At 42.7% G+C, this 16,473-nt stretch overlaps 1 protein-coding gene and 1 non-coding gene across 3 annotated transcripts in view; both read right to left on the bottom strand.

Annotated features, from left to right (window-relative positions):
- cct6a (chaperonin containing TCP1, subunit 6A (zeta 1)) overlaps positions 1-15,775 on the bottom strand; it is a 41,571-nt gene extending 25,796 nt beyond the window's left edge. For both annotated transcript variants that reach the window (XM_060847738.1, XM_060847739.1), the window contains exons 1-6: positions 15,577-15,775; positions 13,741-13,804; positions 10,756-10,890; positions 8,944-9,117; positions 8,080-8,183; positions 4,390-4,500 (exon numbers count right to left, since the gene is read on the bottom strand). In XM_060847738.1, coding sequence (XP_060703721.1) covers positions 4,390-4,500; positions 8,080-8,183; positions 8,944-9,117; positions 10,756-10,890; positions 13,741-13,804; positions 15,577-15,713 — 725 coding nt within the window. In that variant the 5' untranslated portion in view covers positions 15,714-15,775. The remainder of the gene's footprint in view (positions 1-4,389; positions 4,501-8,079; positions 8,184-8,943; positions 9,118-10,755; positions 10,891-13,740; positions 13,805-15,576) is intronic.
- On the bottom strand, positions 8,660-8,785 carry LOC132830627 (small nucleolar RNA SNORA15). Its single transcript, XR_009646407.1, has one exon. It is a non-coding gene; the product is annotated as a small nucleolar RNA SNORA15 (small nucleolar RNA).
- Positions 15,776-16,473: the final 698 nt, after the last annotated feature.

Raw genomic sequence — 16,473 nt, 5'->3', positions numbered from 1 at the left:
ACTAAAACTTATTCCAGCTGATCTCAGGATGTTACTGGAACTGGAGGGCTCGAGTTATAAGAGGCTGGATAAGCTGGGACTTTTCCCCTGGAGTGTAGAAGGTTGACAGGGGACATTACGAAAGTTTATAAAATCATGACAGGCATAAGCAAGGCAAATAGTAAAAGGTCTTTTCCCTGTGGTTGGGGAGCTCAAAACTAGAAAGCATTGGTTAAAAGGAGAGAGGAAAAAGATTTAAAACCGACCCACAGCCAGCTTTTTCATACAGAGGATGGTTCATATGTAGAGTGAACAGCCAGAAAAAGGAGGTGGATGCAAGTAGTTACACCATTTAAAAATACATTTGGACAGCTAAATAAAAGAGAAATGTATAGAGGGATTGAGGCCAAACACAGGCAAATGGGACCAATTTAGTTAGAGAAATTTGGGTGGCAGGGACCAAAGCATTTGTTTCTGTGCTGCGTGACTATTAGTTGGGGAATTGAGAAACATGGTTGGCGGAAAGTCTGAACTGGCAACTCAACATTCCGGGGTAGTGGATCTTCAAGAAAGACAAAGGAGGGTGTAAAAAGGGTGGTGGTGTTAATGAAGGAATCCAATCCTGCAACAAGAAAAGCTGATAGCGTGGAAGGATCCTCAAATGAGACTGGAGTAGCACATCCAAATTATAGAGGAACCTCGATTGTGTGGCAGTTCATTATCCGGCAAGATCGCAAGGTCCCAATACTGGGCTAAACTACGTTATCCGGCATTCGATTAACCAAACGAAATACTGCCTGCCCGTGTCCTTTGGATAAATCGAGGTTCCTGTGTATAGACTTTGAGATGAAAATGTGTTGCTGGAAAAGCGCAGGTCAGGCAGCATCCAAGAAACAGGAGATTCAACGTTTCGGGCATAAGCCCTTCTTCAGGAATCAGATTCAGCAGCAAATATGTAGACAGTTTACAGGTACTTAAGAATAAATCAGGTAATTATACTAGGGGATTCCAACTTTCTCTACATAAATTGGGACATAGTGTCAAGGGTTTAGAGGGGGCGATTTCTTGAAATATATGCAGGGAGGTTTTTTGTAACAATATGTAGAAGACCCAAAGGATGGCATACTGAGATCTGAGGAAAAGAAACTAGGCAAGTGTTCAATGTGACAGTGGGGTTACATTTTAGCAACCACAACATGGTACAGTTCAAATTAATTATGGACAAGAAAACAGATGGCCTACCAAAGACGCTTTGGATTTAGAGAAGGCAAATTTTACTAAAATAAAACAGGATCTGGCCAAAGTTGACTGGGAACAGCTTCTTACAGGTACATCTACAGCAGTGTGCGCGCATGCGCGAAAGCAAAATGGGGATGTTTTAGAGGCTTTGTCAGGCTTAAAAACAGACAAATCTTCTGGCCCAGTTGAACTGTATCCAAGCTGCTGTGGAAGATGAGGCAGGAAATTGCAGAGACATTGACACAAAGTTTTAATTCCTCGCTGAAAGACAACTAATATCCACTTGGAAAGTCATTAAGGATAGGAAGTATAGCTTTGCCTAATAAATCTGTTTGAATCTACTGAAAACATGACCAAGTGTGTGGATGAGGGAAGCTCAGTTGGTGTAGTTTTTGTGAATTGTAGCAAAGCTTTTTGACAAGGTCCCACATGGGAGGCTGCTTGAGAATTCAGGGAAATTTGGCAAAATGGATCAGAAATTGACTTAGTAATAGTGGGTGGTACGGTGGGTTAGCACTGCTGCCTCACAGTGCCTGAGACCCGGGTTCAATTCCCGACTCAGGCGACTGACTGTGTGGAGTTTGCACGTTCTCCCCGTGTCTGCGTGACCGGGTGCTCCGGTTTCCTCCCACAGTCCAAAGATGTGCAGGTCAGGTGAATTGGCCATGCTAAATTGCCCGTAGTGTTAGGTAAGGGGTAAATGTAGGGGTATGGGTGGGTTGCGCTTCGGCGGGTCGGTGTGGACTTGTTGGGCCGAAGGGCCTGTTTCCACACTGTAAGTAATCTAATCTAATCTAGTGCAGTGGTAGAAGGCTGTTCGAGTGACTGGAGGTCACTGTGCAGCAGTGCAAAATGAGAATCAGTACTGGGACCTTTATTGTTTGTTATATACATAAGTAATATAGATGAAAATATGGAGTGAATGTTAAGCAAGTTTGCAGACAACACCAAGATTTGTGGGATGGTTAATAGCAAAGAAAATGCTATCAATTGCAGGAAGATTGGTCAGATGGGCAGGGCAGTGGCAGCTGGAATTTAATCCTCATAAATGAAGTGATACACTTTGGAAAAAGGGACAAGATGACAAGTCTTCAATGAAAGACAGGACACTGGGTAGCTTAGAGAAACAGGGATCTTGGGGTAATTATTCACACATCTCTCAAGTCAGTAGAACATGTGAACAGGACAGTTAAGAAGGCTTTCATCAATCATGATAGAGAGCGAGAGCCTAAGAACAATAAAGGTGATGTTGAAGTTGAACAGAGCATTGGTTAGGCCACAGCTGGATTTCTCTGTACAGTTCTGGTCACCTCAATACAGGGGGAAGTGATAAAAGTAGAGGTGGTAGAGAAAAGGCTTACCAGGATGCAGACTGGGATTGGGAAATTGAGCTGTTAGGAGATTAGATAGGCTTGGATCATTTTCGGGGCAGAAGTGGGTACTGCAGATGCTGGAGATTAGAGTCAAGATTAGATTGGTGCTGGAAAAGCATAGGTCAGGCAGCATCCAAGGAACAGGGGAGAAAAAAAAAGATTTTTAAAAAAATCGATGTTTCGGGCAAAAGCCCGGATCAGTTTCTTCACAGCAGCAAAGACTGAGGGGTGAAATATCGGAGTGTGTAAGATTCTGAGGAGAGTGAACAGGGTGAATACAGAGCAGCTGCTCCCCACGGTTGAGGGGACTGTTTTCAGTAAAGGACTGGAGTATCAGCTGGGATTTAAGAAAAAAATTCTTTGACTCAGAGGGTGCTGGAATTCACTGCCTGAGAAGGTAGTGAAGAGTAAAAATCTTGAAACCTTTAAAAATATTTGTATGAACATTGGAGATACATAATATTCAAGGATATGGGACAAATGCAGGAAGTTGGGATTAATGCGCCTTTAGTGACAGTTATATTGGTGCAGACCCGATGGGCCAAAGGACATTTTCTACACTGTATGCCTGGGGTCTTTGGCAAAAAAAAACTTGTCATTCAACAAAAAAAATCATTTCAGACTGAGTAATTATGCATGAGTTAGGAATGCACTACTTGAAAGAATGGCAGAAGCAGATACAGTTGAGGCATTAAGAGGAAACTAGATTGCTAACCAAAAATCAAAGAATGTACTGGGCTGCAGGGAGAAGGCAGGAATGATACTTTGTCATTTGTTCCAAAACACAGTCAGCAAAGCCATGACAAGCCAAATGGCCTACTACTGGGATTGGACACCACATATACATGAAGTCATCCAAAACTCTGCTCATCCCAATCACCAATTATCCTGTGTTACTGCGCCTGTATTGGCTCCAAGTCAAGCAAAAATCCTGATTCTAAAATTTTCACCTTAAATTTGTCAACTTAACCACTGCCTCACTCCTTCCCATCTCTAATCTCATCCAACTAGAATATCTTCAGTCATTTATTTATCTCAAATATCCTCCATTTTCCTCTTTCAACACCTGGCCCATACCTCTCCAAACAGTTCCAATTCATATACCCATCCAGGTGCCTTTTAAATGTTGCAATTGTACCAGCCTCCACCACTTGCTCTGGCAGCCCATTCCCCACATGCACCACCCTCTGTGAAAAAGTTGCCCCTTAGGTCTCTTTTATATATCTTTCCCCTCTCACCCTAAACCTATGTCCTCTAGTTCTGGACTCTCTCTCTTCTCCCCTCCCCGGGAAAAGACTTTGTCTATTTATCCTATCCATGCATCTAAGGTCACCCCTCAGCCTCCGATGCTCCAGCAAAAACAGCCCTAGCCTATTCAAATCTCTCCCTATAGCTCAAACCCTCCAACCCTGGCAGCATCCTTGTAAATCTTTTCTGAGCCCTTTCAAGTTTCACAACATCTTTCCGATAGAAAGGAGACTAGAATTCCACGCAACATTCCAAAAGTGGCCTAACCAATGTTCTATGCAGCCACAACATGACCTCCCAACCCCTGTACTCAATATTCTAACCAATAAAGGAAAGCATACCAAACACCTTCTTCACTATCATACAGGTTTTTTTTTCCATTTTATACATTCTTATGACCAGGGATATGATTGTAATAACTATATAATACATTGCTATACCTTAATCTAAGTTCTTCCTCTCAAAAAGATTGGTCTGAGGGCAATAGGTGACTCTGCCTCAAAACATTTATGGTTTTAATTCAGCTCAACTTTAGCCTGACTGCACTTACGTTTTTTCATACTCTAGAGAAATGTTGCAGGTAAGAATATAAGCATCTTCAACCCTCTTCTTCATATCTGGGTGACGAGCACCATGGTCCAACACCAGTCCTCTCACCAGACTGCAAAAAGAATATTTTCAGTTACCATCAATAAATATAACAATATCATGAACATTTAATAGACCAGTATGAATAAATCTTGGCCCTAAACAGAGGGATCAGTCAGGGGATGCAGTTTGAAGGCAAGGGCCTCAACATTTCGTAGATCTATGGAAGCATGTTTTGACCCAGAGAACTGCCTGCCTGAAAGGACAGTAGAGGTAGGAACCCTCAATTTTAAGAACCATTTACATGATTTACTTGAAGTGCCATAGCATTCATTCAATGGTTACAAGTGGTGGTAATTGGAATTTCAACAAATGGGTGTTTGTTGATGACGTATTTCTGTGCTTTAAAACTCTGACAAGTTATGGATTCATATTTCAAATTGAAGCCTGAGCATCAATCCATTTAAATATTAGGAACTGTTTGGACTAAAATGAAGTCAGCAAAAACTGAAATGAAAAATTAGAAACCAACTTTTAACAATGGAGCTAGTAAGAAATGAAATCCCAGCTCAGTTTTGAGGAACGCAACATTTTATACTTTAAAATTCACACCAAACACTCCATGAATAAAAGAAGGGGCGGGGGGAAGAATAGCAATCCTATTAGGCTGGAACTGTGGAGCATAAACTAGGAGCACATATTTTCAGGGAAATGCACAACAAATGTAGCGGTTGTTTACTATTTACTGCGAATGATGAACAGGTTTGTCTCACTGAGACAAGGAAGGGATGGTAGGGTGAAGGAACCTTGGATAACAAGCGACGTTAAGAGAAAGAAGGTAGCTTAATTAAGGTTGAGGAAGCAAGGATCAGACAGGGCTCCAGAGGATTACAAAGTAACCAGGAGTAAACTGGGAGGCAGGAAGGAATAGAGGAGAGCTAGAAAAGGGCATGAAAAAGCCTTTGAGGGTAGAATTTTTTAAAAAACCCCAACGCATTCTATACTACTGTGAGGAACAAGAGGATGACAAGAGGGAGGGTTGGGCTGATCAGGGATAGCAGAGGGAACTTGTGCCTGGAGTCGGTGGTGGTAGAAGAGGTCCTTAATTAATACTTTGCTTCAGTAAGATGGACCTTGTCATTTGTAAGGACAGCATGAAAGAGGCGGATATGCTCCAGTAGGTTGGTGTTAAGGAGGAGGATGTGCTGGAAACTTTGAAAAACATGGCAATAGGTAAGTCTTCTTGGCCAGATGGGATATACCAAAGGTCATTACAAGTAGTAAGAGAAAAGATTGTTGCATCTTTGGCGATGATCTTTGCATCCTCAGTGTCCACTTGAGTAGTATCAGATGATTGGAGGGTGGCAAATTCTATTCATACAGCCATAGAGATGTACAGCATGGAAACAGACCTTTTGGTCCAACCCGTCCATATATCCCAACTCAAACTAGTCCCACCTGCCAGCACCCAGCCTATATCCCTCCAAACCCTTCCTATTCATTTACCCATTCCTTGTTCAAGATGCGAATATAGATAACCTTGGGAATTACAGAACACAGTCAGTTTTATGTTGGTGGTGGGCAACTATTGGAGAGGATTCCAAGAGACAAGATTGATGATTATTTGGAAAAACAAGGTTTCATTAGAGATAGTCAGCATGGCTTTGAGGGGGACAGGTCATGCCTCGAGCCATACTGAATTCTTTTGAGAAAGTGACAAAACACATTGATGAAGCTACAGTAGTGGATATGGTTTATGTGGATTTTAGCAAGGCGTTTGTCAAGGCTCTCCATGGTAGACTCATTCAAAGTAAGGAGGCATGGCATACGAGGAAATCTGGCTGTCTGGATACAGAATTGGCTGGCCCAAAGACGACAGATGGTGGTAGTAAGTGGAAAGTATTCAGCAATGAGATCAGAGACCGGTGGTGTTCTGCAGGGATCTGATCTGGGATTTCTGCTCTTTTTGTGATTTTAATGAATGACTTGGATGAGGTAGTGGAAAAGGTGGGTAAGTTAAGTTTGCCAATGACACGGTGGTTGGAGGAGTGGTGGATAGTGTGGAGAGCTAGCGTGGGTTGCAATGGGACATGGACAGGATGCAGAGCTGGGCTGATAAATGGCTGATGGAGTTCAACCTGGAAAAGTGTGAAGTGATTCACTTTGGAAGGACAAATTTGAATGCAGAGTACAGGGTTAAAAGGCAGGATTCTTGGCAGTGTGGAGGTACAGCGGGATCTTGGGGTCCACATCCACAGATCCCTCGAAGTTGCCACCCAAGTCGATATGGTTGTTAAGAAGTATAGTGTGTTGGCTTTCATTAGCAGGAGGATTGAGTTTAAGAAGCGCAAGGCTATGTTGCAGCTCTATAACACCCTGGTTAGACCACACTTGAATATGGTGCTCAGTTCTGGTCACCTCGTTATAGGAAGGATGTGGAAGTTTTAGAGGGTGCACAGGATGCTGCCTGGACTAAAAGGCATGTCTTATGAAGGCAAGTTGAGGAAGCTGAGGCTTTTCTCTCTGGAGCAAAGAAAGATGAGAGGTGACCTCAAAAAGGTGTACAAGATGACGAAATGTACAGATGGAGTGCATAGCCAGAGACTTTTTCCCAGGGTGGAAACCACTATCAACAGGGGGCATAATCTGAAGGTGACTGCAGGAAGGTTTTGGGGAGATGTCAGAGTTAGGTTCTTTACACAGTGGTGGGTGCGTGGAATGCACTGCCAGCAGTGCAAGTGGAGTCAGATACATAAGAGACATTTAAGCAACTCTTGGATAGGCACATAGATGATAGTAAAATGAAGGGTATGTAGGTTAGTCCGATCTTAGAGTAAGATAAAAGGTCAGCACAACATTGAGGGCTGAAAAACCTGTACTGTTCTACATTCTGTGAGGAACAGAGGGATCTTGGGGTCTATGTACATAGATCTTTGAAAGTTGCCACTCAGGTGGATAGAGCTTGTAAGGAGGCCTATGGTGTATTAGCGTTCATTAGCAGAAGGATTGAATTCAAGAGTCGTGAAATGATGTTGCAGCTGTACAGGACTTTGGTTAGGCCACATTTGGAGTACTGTGTGCAGTTCTGGTCGCCTCACTTTAGGAAAGATGTGGAAGCTTTGGAGAGGGTGCAGAGAAGATTTACCAGGATGTTGCCTGGAATGGAGAATAGGTCGTACGAGGATAGGTTGAGAGTTCTCGGCCTTTTCTCGTTGGAACGGCGAAGGATGAGGGGTGACTTGATAGAGGTTTATAAGATGATCAGAGGAATAGATAGAGTAGACAGTCAGAAACTTTTTCCCTGGGTACAACAGAGTGTTACAAGGGGACATAAATTTAAGGTGAAGGGTGGAAGGTATAGGGGAGATGTCAGGGGTGGGTTTTTTACCTAGAGAGTGGTGGGGGCATGAAATGCGCTGCCCGTGGGAGTGGTAGAGTCAGAATCATTGGCGACCTTTAAGCGGCAATTGGATAGGTACATGGATGGGTGCTTAATCTAGGATAGATGTTCGGCACAACATTGTGGGCCAAAGGGCCTGTTCTGTGCCATATTGTTCTATGTATTCTAAGCTGGTTCTCAATGATCAGCAAAATGGTCATAATAGCTAATTCTGCCACTCACTGGAGTCAGCTTTCACTGGTTAATACTTACTTTGTGTCACTCTCAGTTTTGTGTTTCATCTCCATAATCTCAACCATGAAGAGATCAATGGGTTCATTTGGTTTCCTCACTGCCAGCACAGCATCGACTACAGCCTAGAAATGATCAAACACTACATAGCTAGACATTCAGTTTTATAATGAAATTATGCAACACAATCTTAATAATGCCTCGGAGATTACACACTTAATATGCAACCAAATTAGAAACATTACTTTACTCATCCTAAGAATTCATGCAAGAATGAGAGACAGCAAAACAATCTTGTCTGCCGTTAAGTTAAATACCACAGGCTAACTGGAAAAGAATGCACAAAATAAATTTAGTCCCAGTTTAAATATACATTTGTCACATTTTTATACAAACCAACTATTCCCCCCAAGATCCACTTTTCATATAGAATCTTGGCCAGGTAATTACGGCACACTGCAATTACATTTTATCAGTGTTGGTGCCATGATATCTCCAGGGGGATTTTTGTGACGAACTTACATTCCAATGCGACATGAAGGTGAACATTGCAATTTCAATACACAACTTTACAAGATTTGCAATGCCCATACCTCTAATAACTTGTATTCACCTTTTGAATGTTACTGTGACAGGACACGGCACAAATTTCAATCAAGTGAAGATAATCTAGCATGATGTCTGGCTGCTTTAACTACACAAGAGCTAATGCAGAATTTAGTCATGCACTGATAACACAATTACTTGACAATACCTAACTAGGACAGAAAGAAAATGATGGAATTTCATTTTAAACAGCAATGGAAACTTCCTGAATATCTAGAAAATACAGAATGTGATGCTACACTGAAGGCTCAGTAGCTGGAATTTTAAATCTATGAATACCTCTGTTAAGACATCTGCCAATTCCTTGTGCACCTTGGTGCGCAATGATGTTCTCGCAACATTGATCAGCGTCTCTCTGTCCATCTCTTTGGTTATTTTCACCTGCTCCAAAATCTCAAGAGCCTTGTCTTTTGCAGCTTCAAACCCTTCTGTCACAATCCTGGGATGCAAGCCCTGAAAAGAAACGGAGCAATACTCTAAATGAAGTTCTCAATATGTTGCTGAACAAAGTTACATTATGATGCAATTTTCATCTTTGATTAATAATCCCGCCATGACTTGACCTCTCCTTCTCTACCTTGAGCCTATCCTAACTCCTCAACACCAAGCTCTCTACAATTAGTAAGAGGATCTAAAATCTGGATTTAGGCTGTTGTCAGGAGTAACCATTTAATGCATGCTTTTACTAACTTAAGAAAATACAAGAAACAAAATGGCTTCTAGGAGCAAATTAACAATTTTGTTTATAATGACTTTTAACTCTGAAAACTACATTCCTCAACTAATTAAAAGAGATTAGCAAACAATGCCCTGTTCATAGTATGAATTAAATAAGTTAGCCATGACATTATTAAAGTATCCTAAATTGACCTCGGAAACTCGGTGCCCCGGACATAATGATGCACAAAACAGGTCAGTTTCCAGGAAATATCATTGGTTTAATTTTATGTCTATTTGTATTAATTTTATTGTATTATTTTTGCAATTAAGGCTGTTCTGTTTGTTAAAAGACCTATAACTGTTGCCGGTGTTTAAGCTAAGGGCAGCAGCTTTTCCAGAGTACTCAGAGGTGCTTAACCCCTCCCGTGTTGCTGGATAACCCATGCTCAGCATCATAAATTGTTGAATCAGACCGAGCTGCTCGCGTTTATTTGACCAATCATGGAACCGAGGGGCCCCTCCCAGAGGTCCAGATTTACAATTACTGACCTGTTATGTCAATGTTAACCATTCCACTGACTTCCTTGATAGAAGTTTCCTTTCAAAACCTCCTGAGAAGCTCCTTAATACCTACCTTATCAGTCCTAACACATTATGTTTCACTCAACAAAATTTACCAAAACCTAAATGCAAAAATTAGATTAGATTACTTACAGTGTGGAAACAGGCCCTTCGGCCCAACAAGTCCACACTGACCCGCCGAAGCGCAACCCACCCAAACCCATTCTCCTACATTTACCCCTTCACCTAATACTACAGGCAATTTTTGGATTGTGGGAGGAAACCGGAGCACCCGGAGGAAACCCACGCAGACACAGCAAGAACGTGCAAACTCCGCGCAGTCAATCAGTCGCCTGAGGCTGAAATTGAACCCGGGTTTCTGGCACTGAGAGGCAGCAGTGTTAACCACTGTGCTGCCCACTGTGCCACTGTATAACTTGCAGAAGTGATATTTAAGCAACAAGGCAGTCTCGTGAAATAGAAGATATCAGACCCACAGACCTACTTTCCACGATAAAGCACAGCACAAGAACAGGCTCTTCAACCCACCATAAAGTAACTCAGCATTTAATAACAGTTTTATTTATGTCCATCTCAATTTCTGGACAAGAAGGGACAACATGGTCAGGATTAAATTGAGGAATGCATTTAAGAATTTAAAGGTTAAAAAATATGGGTGCCCTTGGTCACCCCAGTTACACACAATTTATTCTTATACCAATTATAAATCAATTATGAACATGCTTCTTCATCTGCTACAGTCCTGTGAGCAGTTTAACCAAAGAAATGTTTTTGGCTAAGATTCACATGACCTGCACCTCCAGAGTAATTTATTAATTTAAATACATAACATGGTTGTGGTTTTGTTACCTCAGAAATGTAGAGATCAGCTTGTTTCAGCAACTCGCCAATGATCAGTACGTTGGAAGTGGTGCCATCACCAGTCATGTCATCCTGAGCTGTTGCCACTTTAGCTATTAAAGAAGCTGTTGGGTGTTGTATTTGCTGCAGAATAATTGGGATTTTCATAAGTAATACCTTACAGCACATTCCACAGAGATTTTGATTTTTATCTCATTGAAGGACTAGAAAGAGATCAAGAGACTATTCAACTGAAGTCAGTTTAACTCTGCAATGTCAGAAGTCACATGACATCAGGTTACAATCTAATAGGTTTATTTAAAATAACAATTTTGAAGTGCGGTTCCTCTGTCAGATGAAGTGGAGGAAGGCGCACAGGCGCAGAATATATAGGCACAGAGATAATGGCAAGTTAATTCCAGTTAAGTAAACCTGATAAGCTGGTGTTATCGCACTTCTGACTTTGTCCAACACCAGCATCTCCACATCGCAATTGGACTATGGCCAATCTTATTCACATCAATTAGATTACTTACACAGTGTGGAAACAGACCCTTCGGCCCAACAAGTCCACACTGACTCTCCAAAGAGCAACCCACCCAGATCCATTCCCCTACATTTAATCCTGCACCTAACCCTACAAGCAATTTAGTATGGACAATTCACCTAACCTGCACATCTTTGTGGTGGGAGGAAGGAAACCAGAGCACCCAGAGGAAAAACTCCACACAGAGTTTCCTGAGGCAGGAATTGAACCCAGGTCTCTGGCGCTGTGAGGCAGCAGTGCTAACCACTGTGCCACCATGTTGCCCCAACTACTTTCTGAAACTTCTCCAAGAACTTCAACAAATTTTTCAACTGACCCACAGCTTAGTTTTATTTTGATGAAGTTTCCAGATTTCCATTGTCCTTTTATGGATGTTCTTTGGAACATAACCTGATTGGCTTAGCTCTTGTTTCAAGCCAATTCCTGGTATTTTGGACAATCAGGAGAAAGTGAGGACTGCAGATGCTGGAGATCAGAGCTGAAAATGTGTTGCTGGAAAAGCGCAGCAGGTCAGGCAGCATCCAAGGAGCAGGAGAATCGACGTTTCGGGCATAATTCCTGAAGAAGGGCTCATGCCCGAAACGTCAATTCTCCTGCTCTTTGGATGCTGCCTGACCTGCTGCGCTTTTCCAGCAACACATTTTCAGCATTTTGGACAGTCAGATGAGCAGAAACACCTCTTCTATCTAACTAACATTTGTTAAACAAATATTAAAATGCAGAACATCAGTGCAAGTTTTTCAACCTTTTCCAGTTAGGGTTCCCAATGAATATAGGTGTTGATAGCATACATGTCACTGAGAACTAAGTGTCTTATTCTTAACAATGTGAAAAAGTACAGGTATGGATAACTCTGGTGTCCAAGATTAGCATAAGTCATACTGCTAATTGAAGGAACTATCAGCACCCACAAAAACCACACCTCATCACCCTCAGGAAAAAAAGGTGGGATAAACACAAGCTGAATAGTTACATTATGCAGCCAGATGAGTTACATCAACCATTAAACAACTCAACTCTAAATTAATTGAAAAACCAAGACAATTGCAACAATGACAACTTATAGTTAATTAAATATCAAAACATTGCAATATCAAGAATGAGGTAGCCACATCAGGAGATATGAGGTCAAAAGTTTGGTAAAAGAGGTAGATTTTAAAGGAGAACTTAAGCAGGAATATGACTGTGCTTTGGGCTTCAACAGTTGAAAGCACAGCAGGCAATTGTAGTCTAACGATGACTGGAAAGTACACTCGGCCAGAACGGGAGTAGTATAGATATCTTGGACAAGGAGGGATATAAAAATGAAGACGAGAACTGGGACCAACATAGGCCAGTCAGCACAGAACTGGCAGGAAAATGGGTCTTGCGGCAATTTAAAACATTTACAGTAGAGTTTTGAATTACCTCAACATTACAAGACAGAAATGCATTGGAACAGCCAAGTCTCAAGATAAGATAAGCATGAATGACATTTTCAATACAGGAGCAAAGATGGGGGCAGATTTAAGGTCAAAAAGGTGTAAACAGATTGCGTGAACACATTGCACAAGTCTAAGATTTAGAATCAATGGATATAGAAACGCATCATGAATTTTTATATTTTCATTTTTATATCCCTCCTTGTCCAAGATATCTATACTACTCCCGTTCTGGCCGAGTGTACTTTCCAGTCATCGTTAGACTACTAGAAAGCTGTGCTTTCAACTGTTGAAGCCCAAAGCACAGTCATATTCCTGCTTAAGTTCTCCTTTAAAATCTACCTCTTTTACCAATTGTGACCGCGTTTCAAGTCCCAAAATATGCATCTAGTTATGACTTCATATACTGATTGGAACAAGGGCCAGTTGGACCTCATTGACTAAGACTTCCCTAATTGGCCCAAGATAACAACCCCAATCAGGGATTCCTGACTCACAGATATAAACAGGAGTCTCAAAGCAACGAGTAATTCTCTTAACAGCTTGTGGAACTGCAGACTTTTGCAATTAGGAGCCTAACTTTCCCTGAGACACCAGAGACATAAAAAAACAGGAATCTCAATCACGTAGCATTGTCCTCTCTCGAGAAGGGCACAGCTTGTCACTGGCCACTCGGATGTTTCTTTTCTTCCTGGTAGTGGAATATAAATAAAGATTTACACACTTAATGTTCTTCACTGTGTCACACAGCATGGAACACTGGGGAAAATTACGCACTATCGCAGTTAGGCGGTAGTGTGGGGTAAAGAAAAAAAAATAAACTGGAGTCTCAGGATTTGGCTCACTCTAGGGACTAGCTCTGAGCTAGCTGGTCAGAATCCACGTATTGTGAACGTATTAACAAAGAATAACTTGGTGAGGGGATCCTGGCCCCTCTGTGGAGTTATTTCATTTAGATACAGCAATATGCAACTATAGTTGCCCAAATCTCTAACATTATTTCTACGGAAACTATATGACACTCACCATTTCATGCAACAAAACATTACCATCTTTGGTGAGCTTGATATCCCCAGCACCAGAAACGAGCCTGAAGACAAAAAGATTGCAGCTTCTTAACTGGGAGTTCTAATAGTGTGTATTTCAACCTGTAAGCATTTGTTAAATTTTCACAACCAAATTATGAACACTTACAAAACTGGTACTGAGCAAAATTGAAGTGATCAGCTTACAAGCCCCAAAGGCCCAATGGAACCAGGTCATAGGCCTTAGAAGAAATAGCTAGTGGCAGCATTATGTATTGATTTTAATGTGAAAACATTTTCTGTATTTGGGAGAAGATTACAGTCAATTGGGAGAGAGGAAATGTACTTCCATTAATTAAATAAGGTGGGAGATAAAAATAAAAACCAGTTACAGGGAAAATGTGAAAAGCCATCTCAAACAATGGCGACTTTGATTAATTCAAGACAATTAGAGAAATAATACAGTGGCAGCATGGTGGCACAGTGGTGAGCACTGCAGCCTCAGTGCCATGGATCGATTCCAGCCTAAGGCAACTGTATGTGTGGAGTTTGCACGTTCTCCCCACGTTTGCGTGGGTTTCCTCCAGATGCTCCAGTTTCCTCCCACAATCCAAAGATGTGCAGGTCAGGTGGATTGGCTATGCTAAATTGTGTTAGGCACATTAGTCAGAGGGGAAAGGGTCTAGGTGGGTTACTCTTGGGAGGGTCAGAGTGCACTTTTTGGCCAAATGGTCTGTTTTCACACTGTAGGGAATCTAAAGTTTTATGGAAGGGAAAAACTACTTTAATCAAAACCTCAGAATAAGTGCTGTGGATAAAGGAAAACTGATGAGGTACTTCAATTTGGCATCTTATCAAATGCTTTCTGGAAATCTCAGGTTACTGCAGAAAATGAAAACTCTAGCAGAGGGGTAACAGAGAGGATAGCTGGGATATCATTGACAGGCAAAGAATGAGACAAAATTGGGTCACTTCTTGACAGCATGTTATAGGGACTTGCGGATTCCTCTACAGTTGGGAACTTCAAAGACTTATCACCCAAGAGTCAAGAAATTCCTTATCTTGGGTCTAGATGATCCAGGAGAAAGCGAGGTCTGCAGATGCTGGAGATCAGAGCTGAAAAGGTGTTGCTGGAAAAGCGCAGCAGGTCAGGCAGCATCCAAGGAACAGGAAATTCGACGTTTCGGGCATTCCTGATGAAGGGCTTATGCCCAAAACGTCGAATTTCCTGTTCCATGGATGCTGCCTGACCTGCTGCGCTTTTCCAGCGACACATTTTCAGCTCTAGATGACCCATCCATTAATCTGAGATGCCCCTGAGTTTTGGATTCCATCACACGCATATCCATCCTGTCATGTGCTACAAAAATCTTTTCAGGTTCAACAAAATTACCCTCATTCTTCAGAATTCAGACTAAGCATCTCCTCAAAAGTGTCCCTCGCAATGTACCTTTCACATCTCTTCTTCCCACTAGCCCCATGATGTCCCTTGCCCACCCCACGACCTCAGCCGGTCCCTTAGCCATCGTTTGACCTCCCTTCAGCAGCCCCATGCCATCCTTTCCCCATCAACTCAGCCCTCCCATTCCTCTTCAGCCCCCCCCCTGTACCCCCCCCCATCCCGACCCTCCCTGTCCCTTCCCCCTCCTCGGCCCCACCCTTACCCTGCCCTCCCTTCACCCACTCCCGGACTCTCCCCTTCACCCCTTCCCTTTCTCTTCATCGTTTCCTCGACCCTCCGGTCCACCCTCCAAATCCTTCCCTCTCCTGCCTCATCCGCACTGAGCACGTGTTCTCGCTGCCGGCTCGCTCCGCTCACTAGGCCGCGGCTTCTCACATTTTCATGGTTCCCTTCGGCCCCAGATTCGTCCTCAGCACATCCTGTAGGCCTCGAGCCGCGCTAATATTAACAGCGAGGGCAGCCTGGGCCCTGGCGATCTCCGCTTTCGGGTTGAGAGCTTTGATTGCAGACATTGCAACGACTGAATCGCCCAACGCTCAACTCAGTCCTGGACTCAACCGTAACCGCCCGACCCTTCATCCTATTGGTTGATTGCCATCCGCCCTCCCTTACGTTATTCGCAGCTCACTCGGCAGCCGCCCAATGTATAGTCTGTTTACACGTCAATCAGCGTCGCTTGTGGTTTTCTATGGCATGTATGGACAATACCCCTGTCAATCAGCAGGGCCGGTTCGCTGATTGGTTGCTGGGCGATGACTTGGAGAATATTCTGGAAACTTGTAAGGGGCTGATGGAGGAGAGGGATGAATCACAGCATTTGATTTTATCATGTATGTCCTCTTTAAGGGACAGGCTCAGCTGGAGTCACTTGTAGCGTTGGCAAGGTCAGCGTTTGTTGCTCAAATGCAATTGACCTTGTATATTTCAAAGGCTAGTTGAGACAAGCCAGACTGCATGAAATAATTGTATCTAGGCCCATGTTCCCATCACTATATCAACGGTATTGTGCACAGACTGATATCAGCTACCTCAGCAATAGTCTCAACAGTGAGGACACAGCTGTTTATTTTTTCTCCTTTTTTTGCATCTGTGTGTGCACAGGTCTGAGACACAGTGAAACACCACAGTTGCTTATTTTTTTCTCTTTTTTTTCCTGATCCAGCTCCCTCAGAGCCAGCTCTCAGAGTGAACAGAACCCCTGACACTCCTAGTTTTTTTTGTTTTTTTTTCCCCCAGTTCCCGTGTTCTGTGTGTAGGTGTGAGACAGTGAAA

The sequence above is a fragment of the Hemiscyllium ocellatum genome, chromosome 31 (genome assembly GCF_020745735.1).
Source record: "Hemiscyllium ocellatum isolate sHemOce1 chromosome 31, sHemOce1.pat.X.cur, whole genome shotgun sequence".
In the NCBI taxonomy this organism is placed as follows: domain Eukaryota; kingdom Metazoa; phylum Chordata; class Chondrichthyes; order Orectolobiformes; family Hemiscylliidae; genus Hemiscyllium; species Hemiscyllium ocellatum.
This window is presented reverse-complemented; position numbering and strand designations above follow the sequence as displayed.